The sequence below is a fragment of the Enhydra lutris genome, unplaced genomic scaffold (genome assembly GCF_002288905.1).
Source record: "Enhydra lutris kenyoni isolate GAN:26980312 unplaced genomic scaffold, ASM228890v2 scaffoldscaffold4, whole genome shotgun sequence".
Taxonomy (NCBI): Eukaryota; Metazoa; Chordata; class Mammalia; order Carnivora; family Mustelidae; genus Enhydra; species Enhydra lutris.
Genome location: NW_019154088.1, coordinates 21948642 through 21958264, shown reverse-complemented (window position 1 = coordinate 21958264; position 9623 = coordinate 21948642). Strand labels below are relative to the sequence as shown.

The 9623-nt window shown below is 39.5% G+C and overlaps 1 gene segment (V, D, J or C); it reads right to left on the bottom strand.

The window, feature by feature from the left end:
* Positions 1 to 4261: 4261 nt before the first annotated feature.
* On the bottom strand, positions 4262 to 4801 carry LOC111139536. The segment is given in 2 exon segments: positions 4262 to 4596; positions 4720 to 4801. Coding segments are annotated over 2 exon segments (381 nt in total).
* Positions 4802 to 9623: the final 4822 nt, after the last annotated feature.

Below are 9623 nucleotides of genomic sequence, written 5' to 3'. Positions count from 1 at the left end.
AGACCTAGCTAGCAAACTAATTAATCCTTACAAAGGGAAGATCAAAGAAAAAACACACAAAGGCTAAAAAACCAAACGAAACTAAAAAAGTCAGCATAAAAAGGAAAACAATCAACAGCATCAAAAGTCATCCTACAAAATAAATAAAATCTTTAAAAAAAAAAGTCATCCTACAGAGTTGGAGAAAATATTTGTAAACTACATACATGATAAGGGTTTAATATCCAAATAATATAATAACTCCTACAATAATAGTTTTTAAGAAAACTAGTAAGCCAATTAAAAATGGTCTAAGGACTAGAATAGATGTTTCTTTAAAGAAGACATTTAATAGCCAACAAGTGTGTGAGCGAACACCCAATGTCACTGATTGTCAGGAAAATGCAATCAAAGCCCTAGTGAAATATCACCTCCCACAGTCATGCAATTATGTAAAAAAGGACCACTCAGTTTGGTACTTCAGTATTTAAAATGGTATTAGCCACAACTTAACCATGGGATAAAAAAATATACAGAAGTAGTGTATTACCCAGCCTTAAGAGGAAAAAGAAAAAGGAAATCTGACAATATGAAGTCATATGGATGAATCTTGAGGACATTATGATAACTGAAATAAGCCAGTCACAGTAAAACAAATAATGGATGATTTCACCTAAATGTGGTATCAGTGATCGTCAAATTCATAGAATGAAAGAGTGAATAAAAACTTGGTTGCCATGAGCTCTGGCTATTGGGTAGCGGAGAATTACTAATCCAGCATATGAAAGAATACAGAGTTGCTGTACAACATTGTACCCATATCGACAATCATGTATTGTATACCTAAATTTTAAGAGGCTAAATCTCATGGTAAGTGTTCTTTACACGATACAAATTAAATTAAAAAAAAAAAAAATAAGAAACCACAGGTATCACCTGTTAGAATGGTCAAAATACAAAACACTAACATCACCAAATGCTGGTGTCAAAAATTCAGAAATAGCCTAGGTCAATCCAATGAATTATACCAAGGCGTTAATTAGTAAAAGTGTCATGCACACACCAAAAAGATAGTTCATGAACTGGGAACACTCAAACCAAAACATGGAATGAGGCTCAGGAGTATATTGTTAGAAAACAATTTGTATAGTGAGAACCCCAGGAGTCTATTTGCTTCCTGGTGATTACTTATCAGAGTTGCTGTAAACCATATCTGAAATTGGTCAGTGGGTACCTCACGTCAAACTTGGGAAACAGTTCAAGTTTTGCTTATGATTTCCAGAGGCAGAGCAAAAAATGGTGCAGGTTAAGTTGATTCAACAAAATAAACTAAATTAAGCTTTATTTATAGGACTAAACTGATTTTGGAAGTGATCTTTGCCCAGGGAACTTTCAAGGCTGCTCAGTTTGGTTTTTATTTTAACATGGGCAAGGATGTCCAGCAACAAGAAACTTCATTTGTGGCTGATGGGAATGCACAATGGTACAGCCTACTTGGAACACAAGCATAGAAGGTTCTTACACAGCTAGTCAGACTCCTACCATGTCATCTAGCAATGACAATCTTTAGTGTTTCCCAAATGGCTGGAAAACTTCTGTCTACAAAAAACTCGCACAAAAATATTTGTAGCAGTTTTATTTATTATTGGCAAAACATGAAAGCACCCAAGATGTCATCAGTAGAAGAAAGGGTAAGTAAACTATAGTACAGCTAGATAAGGGAATCTTATTCAGTTCAGAAAAGAAATGAGCTATCAAACCATGGGAAGACGTGGAGGAAAATTACATGCATATTTCTAAGTGAAAGAAGCCCAGGTTGCATTCTGTTTGATATCCACTATGTGACGTTCTGGAAAAGGTAAAACTATAGAGACAATAAAAACATTGGTGGTTGTCAGGGGTTATAGGGAGGAAGGGAAGAATTTCTTTAAGAAAAGGAAAGTTGAACTGGTGAGCAAAAATCAAAAAGCTTAGTAATACACAAGATGTGTGGAAAGTTTTTATATGCTTCTCAATTCCTCAAAGACCAACTTGCAGTCTTGTGCTGAGTTTAAAATTGATCATTGCTTCTTATAAAGGGCCGTGTAGTGCATGGTTGTTCTGTGACTTAAAATTTTCTCACGTGGCTCACCTAGTTTATTCCCTCCACCCCAATACCTTCAACACACACACACACACACACACACACACACACACACTCACATATCTACACACCCACCAACGTAGGCAGGACCATCTTCCTCAATTATCCAAAAATGTGTGGTACTTCTTTTCCCTGACCCTTTCTGGGAGGTACAGCAAACACTGAGGTACTTCCACAGGAGGCCTGGATTTCTCCTTATCTAGTCTTTCATGCAAGTTTGCTTTTCTCCATAAACAGCTCATTTTCTAAAGCTGGTTGACTTCGCTGCCTGCTGATATCTTCTGTCCTGTTCCTCTCTGTGTTTGCAGCTTTCTGCCCTTTAAGACGTCTTTACTATCTTTTTAATAGAGCTTTAGAAAAATCAAGAGGTAGGGGCGCCTGGGTGGCTCAGTGGGTTAAGCCTCTGCCTTCGGCTCAGGTCATGATCTCAGGGTCCTGGGATCAAGTCCTGCATTGGGCTCTCTGCAAGAGAGCCTGCTTCCTCCTCTATCTCTCTCTCTGCCTGCCTATCTGCCTACTTGAGATCTCTCTCTGTGAAATAAATAAATAAAATCTTTAAAAAAAAATCAAGAGATAAACATGCATTATTAGTCTACCATGGTTTTTTAAAAAAAGATTTTATTTCTAAGTAGTCTCAACACTCAACGTGGGTCTCGAACTTACAACCACGAGATCCAGAGTTGCAGCTCTGCCTTCTGAACCAGCCAGCACCCCTAGTCTGCCATTATATCCCAGTGTCAGAGAAAAATTCTTATTATATATCCTTTTCAATTGTTTGAAGTACATTTTGACATGCATTTATATTTAGAGAAGTTTTTAAGAAGTTTACATTTTAAACCATTTAAACAAAAAATTAATTTAAACCAAGAATATATACTAATATATATGAAAATATATTAATATTTTGATCAAAGCTCATTCATAAAATCTACTAAAGTGGATAATAATTATAGATTACAGGGCACCTGGGGGACTCAGATGGTTAAGCTACTCACTCTTGCTTTCGGCTCAGGTCATGATCTAAGGATTATGAAATTAAGCCCCGTGTTAGGTTCCCTGTTCAGTGAGGAGTCTGCTTGAGATTTTCTTTCCTTCTCCCACACACCCTCCACCCAAGCCCCTGGGTGTCTTAAACTCTCACTCTAAAATAAATAAATAAATTCTTAAAAATATTTTTTAAATTTTTTAAAATATAAAATAAATGATATTTTAAAAATAAAGAATATTGCAACATTTTTGGCAAAGTATTGTACTGCAATACAGACACTGATTATCTATTATTCCTTACATAACTTCACTGACTCCTAAACATTCTCCCAATCCCATGATTATGGCCCTCTGGGAGAGGGTGCAAAACAGGAGTTAGAGAAATCTAAAGGATTTCCCTCCCAGTGTCACCTATCCATCTATACTGTTAGGAAACTTCAGTGCAAGAGCATTTTCTCTCACATTTCTCACGTGGGTACTAAGAAGGATCTCACTTGAGTTCTTACTGTCAGAAAGTCAACTGATTTATTTAACTGGCCAGGACATGAGCCACTTCCTCCATTCTGTTTCTGCACCCACCGCTTCATTTTGAATATCAGCTTGAGTCTGTCACCTGATTTACTAGAGGAGAAAGCAGGGCAGAGGTCTCTGCCTTCTATTTTCCTTGCTCAGGTTCATGTGTTCCTCCTCCTTTCCTCCCTTCCCTTCCTCTCTAATAAATCCTGGTTTGGGGCTGATGCTCTCCCATCATCTCTCCTGCCATATTCTGTCAGGAAGACATTAGGCATCACCACCTTCTCAGGCATACCATGTCTCTCTAAAAGTGTCATAGACACAACAACACACACCAGGGTGCCATGAACAACTTGTGGGGCTGGACATTCACCGCAAGGATTAGCAAGAGACCACTTCATTGTTATGTGGTTTTACCTTGAAATCACTTATGCTCTGGCTGAGGAACTCTTGGCATCAAACTGTTCTTAATGTCACTAAGGAACACCTGGGGTTGGGGAATGTTACTTCTGGTTCCTGTGCTCTAGTTGTTTGTATGATTTTTGTTCCAACCACACACTGAGGGACAAACAACCACAGACTGTGCTGAAACCAGAATGGACCAGTCAGAGATGCTCAGCATCCAGGACCCTGTTCTGCTCAGAGTTTGTGCTCAGCTCCCCCTACAGTCCCCGTCACTGTGTCATTCATGGCACAGTAGTACACAGCTGAATCTGATGCTTGCACTGAGCCTTTCTCCAAGTGGAAGGATTTGGATTTGCTGTTGAAGGTGGCTTCAAAACCTTTGTTGTGTTTCGTCTCTTTGTCCTTCAGGGCTTTCAAGAGGAGCTCTAGACCTTCTCCTGGATACTGGACATACCAAAAAAGAGTGGGGGACGATGTTGTTGAAAAAGTACAGTTTATAATCAGGGAAGCTTCTTCTGAGAGGGTCATTTGACCCTCTGTCTGAGTCACTGAGTCTCCATGTGTTTGTCCTGAGGAAAAAGAAAAGATATCTGTGTCACCTTGGGCATAAAGTTCTTGGGTAAAATTATGGTTAAAGGTTTTGCTGACAAAATGGAAGAAAGAATCCAAATTTTAAGAGGCATTGTACTTACCAAGCACTAAGACTACCACAGTCATGAAGCCTGGAGAACACTTCATCTCTGGAACGTCACCTAAAAAATGTTCCTCATTCTTACCATGAAGAAATGTTGGAGTGACAGAGAAATGATCAGTGGAAGCCCACATTTCACACAGGAAATGTGACTGTGGTAGGAAGCTGCACCCCCTGGTGGACAGGGACTGAAATGCGTGCATGTTGGCCAGAATCCTCCCCAAGTCAGCCATCTCTTTCATCCCTGACTTGATGAGGCACATGTCAGTCTTCAGGTGGCTCTTGGAAGTCTGAACAACAGCAATCCTGACTTCTCAAGTCTGTTTTGTTCTTAAGACACTACCTGATGTGGAAGTTCTTTAACACAGCACCCCAGGGAATTTCTGTAGCTGGAGGATAGCAATCTTCTAAAGCATCTTACTTCATATTCTCATGTGTCCATGTGCGTCGGCCTATAACCCACTGACTGCCAGGAAAGGAGCTGGAGTTGAATATGGAAAAGGTAATAGGAAACCAGGTCCTTTGCTGAGTGATTCTGTGTTTTTGGCACTGTACCGCAATATTTAGAACTGTGACTGTAATTTTTAAAGCACTCCCTAAATATCTGTTAAGTTAAACAAAAATGAACAAATGGCCTTTACTTGAAATACCATATTACTTGGTCATAAAAGGTAACAATTGTAAGGAATATTACCTTTTTAATGAAAGTTTTCCAGAGTAAAAGTCATACTATTTTTTTTAATTTTTAAAATTTATTTATTTGAGAGAGAGACAGTGAAAGAGCATGAGAGGGGAGAAGATCAGAGGGAGAAGCAGACTCCCCGTGGAGCTGGGAGCCTGATGCAGGACTCGATCCCGGGGCTCCGGGATCATGACCTGAGCTGAAGGCAGTTGCTTAACCAACTGAGCCACCCAGATGCCCTAAAAGTCATACTATTTTATAGTCAATAATTTTAATAGTCAAATTTTCTGGAAAATCAGAATCATTCAATAATGAAATATATGAATTCTAGATAGAAGAAACATCATAAATGAAGTTGAATCCCACAAAATGATCTCAGATTCTGTTTAAAAAAGATATTTTTGTATTTATTTGAGGGAGAGAGAGAGGAAAGAAAGAGGGGAGGGCCCAAGACAGCGGGAGAGGGTAAGTAGACTCCATGCCAAGATTTAAGTCTGATGCAGGACTCAATCTCAAGACCCTGAGATCATACTTGAACCAAAAACCAAGAGTTGGGGGGCACCTGGGTGCCTTCGTTGATCCAGCAATCCACATCTGGTATATACTCAAAAATTGAAAGAATTTGGCTATGTACTCAGAATATTGAGATGTTTATGAATTCCTGTTTCTACCAAAAGGTAGAAGTAACCCAAAAGTCTATCAACAGATAGGAATAGATAAACAAAATGTGGTATGACATACACTGGAATATTATTCAGCCTTAAAAGGAGATAAATTCTGACATGTGATTCAACAAGGAAGAACCCTGCGGTCATTATGTTAAATGAAATGTCACAAAATGACCAATACTGCATAATTCCACCTCCATGAGGTATCTAAAGCAGTCAAACTCATGGCAAGAGAAAGTAGAATGGCAGTTTCCAGGGACTGGAAGGATGGAGTGATGGAGAGTTATTGTTTAATGAGCACAAATATCCAGTTTTTAAAGATGGAAAGAATTCCAGAAATCAATGGTGGTGCTGGTTGAACAACAATGCAATGTATTTAATACCACTGATTTGTACACTTGAAAATTGTTAAAATGGTAAATAGTAGGTTAAAATGGTAAAAGTTTGTGATTTAAAAAGTTTGAAGAGTTTCTTAATAAGATTTCTATTTTACTCATATGCCTTCCAAGTAAATATAAGAGAGTGTTACAATGCAAGACCAATTATTAACCATCCTTTACTATCCAAATTTTAAGGCACTGCAGGAATGGGGTTAGAGGTGGAAGGAGGGAAATGGAGAGAATGAGGATTTTGGAGTGTGAAACACTGTTCAAACCCCAGGGTTTGGAAGTGTGCAAACTGAGCCGCATGTTGGCAAAAAGTGCTTTTGAAGAAGTGTTGAAGTCAAGGGCAGGGACAGACAAAGAGAAAAATTCATACTCTGCTCCTTCACAGTGTCTCCCTAAGAGTCCCTAATTATGATCATTTGTGGATAAGACTGGTGAGAAGCAGGTAAACCTCCAGTGTGCAAACTGAGCACACCTATGCTAGAGGTGTTAATAAGATGGAACGAACAGAGAACAGGCTCTTTAGTCCCCTTAGGAAGATAGCATATTGCTGGTTCTAAGAATCCTGATGAATAGGAATATCATCGCTCCATAGCTGGGCTACTTCTACCACTATAGACTATCACTTAGATCACTGGGGTCATATGTGCATTTCAGAATGTCAGCCCCCTTCTCCAGCACTGACTTTGCTGGTTAGGCTTGAGCTACCTCCTGGGAAATACTAGATCCTGAAGGAAAAAACATGGAATTAGGGGTGTCAGAATAAGTGATGTGGCACAAAGAAATTGTAGTTTACATGTTATTATCCCTCCTTCCCACGATACCCACAAGACATTGCCCATCATCTCCTGTTTTAGGACATAGAGGAGGAACATTCCAACAGGGGTTCTCCCCACCTAGCCGCATGGAAACCACAAACACTTTGAGAAGGCTGGGGAGCAACATGTTTGAGTTCTCCTCCTCCCCCTCCCCCTCCTCCTCCCCCTCCCCCTCCTCCTCCTCCTCCTTCTTTTTCTTCTATATCAAGGTTTGGCATTGTGAGGGGAGCCTGACAGGGTGAGGGAAGGATTGCTGTGTATGCGCTGCTGTGGCCCCAGAACAGGAAACAGGGTTTCTTGGTGTACCAAGTTGTGTGGGTCATGTCATAGTTCTTAATGTGCCAGGGAGAGTCTCACTACCCCACATCCTTTTGCATTATACAACCCTTAACTTGGAAACAATTACATCTGAAAATCAGATTTTTATATCGAAATGAAGATTAGTGGTTTAACCTACTATGATATGTACATTCATTGCATCTGTGATGAAAGTAGCTGGGTGGCACCTACATGAAAATACTCCATGTAATGGATTATGAAAACAACATAAGATTAGGAATCATGTATCCTCACACTACATATACTGCTCTTTCATCTAAGGTAGAAATAGATCACATGACAGGAAGGCAGTGTTTAGACATTCACTGTAACTCTTTCAGTGTATCTATTGTTATGCCAGTGTTCCTCCTCACTACCCATGTCTGTACAGATACCTATGTACAGAGCCAAAAGCAGAAAAATCTAATCATTCTTTGTCAAAGAGTTCAGGTTGCAGCCCTCAGACAATAGATCCTGTCACCGAGGTCTTCTCCTTACTGTTTAGTTTCCATGGCTCAGCTGTGTTCAGAAAGGCCAGACTAGACACCAGAGTTTGGTCATTAGGTTATCAATCCTTTAATTTTACATTTTGCCCTTACCTCAGTTGAACCACAGTAAGCTATGCTTTGTGTGCTCAGTTCTGAAGAGAATATGTCCTAGGTGACTCCATATACCTCCATAGGACTCTTGATGATATAATAAGTGATTGTAATAAAACTTTCCCTGTGTATGTATTAAAAGTAAGGCTGTGCCCCAAGGATATTCCTCCACATCATGGCGAACAATGAAGATCCATTGCCTATCATTGTCTGTCTCTTGATAAAGTAGTCAAGGCTTAATATCCTTGCCTCAAAATCATTGTAGCCTCAGGCAAATTGATTGAAGCATCTTCAGAACTTGCATTGCATATGTCTGCATGAAATACGATGGAACCACATACAGTACAAACTGGCTTCCTCTCTAAGGGATAGACTATAACTATCTAAAAACACCCAACATTTTTCTACCAGCTGGGTGAATAAGTGTGAAATATTCATTATTCCTCCCATTATTCAACTCTAATAGATTTCTCAGTGAAGGGAATCTCATGATTTTGCTTCTGTCATTCAAGAAGTGTCCATGTCCAGGACAGACGTTTTAAACACTCTCAGACCAAATTCTGAATTAATAGAGTTTTAATAATCTTATCTTAAATATTGAAATAGACAATACCAGACTGATCATGCAATTATTACTCTGGACTTCCTTATAAAGTCCAATCACTTACCAGAAACAAAATTAATTCAAGTGGTTAAATTGGTAAATATCTCTTGGCCATGTCAATTGGTAAAAAATAATGTAGTCAGTGTCAGTCGATATGTTTTTAATATAGTTCACAGCTACTGGTATCTGGTACATGTTACCCTTATCCCAGGTGGCCCTGCATCCTACCCTCACAATGTCCTATGCTGTCTTACCATAAATTTCTCACTGTAGCCCACATAACTCAGACGTCCCAACCCATACTTATTCCAGCATCACAAACTGAAATAGATAAGAAAGCCCTTGGCCATTTCCTTTCATTCAGACACAGATTTCTCTCCTGGCCTTTCATTTATTCACCTTTACAAGACCTTAACCTTTGGTGCTCTGAACTAATTTCCAGAACAAGTTGCCATTGAGATCAGTGAAATGATCTTATTAGGTGCTACTTATTATCTGTTCAGCAAATAAAGTACAAAAAATGGATTCTTGGTTACATGTTTACTAACTAGCATGACATCATGCACCCTTCACTGACAAGAGTTGAAAAAGTTATTCATATTAGAGATCTTTTTTTTTTTTTAAAGATTTTATTTATTTATTTGTCAGAGAGAGAGAGAGGGAGAGAGAGCAAGCACAGGCAGACAGAGTGGCAGGCAGAGGCAGAGGGAGAAGCAGGCTCCCTGCTGAGCAAGGAGCCCGATGTGGGACTCGATCCCAGGACACTGGGATCATGACCTGAGCCGAAGGCAGCTGCTTAACCAACTGAGCCACCCAGGCGTCCCCATATG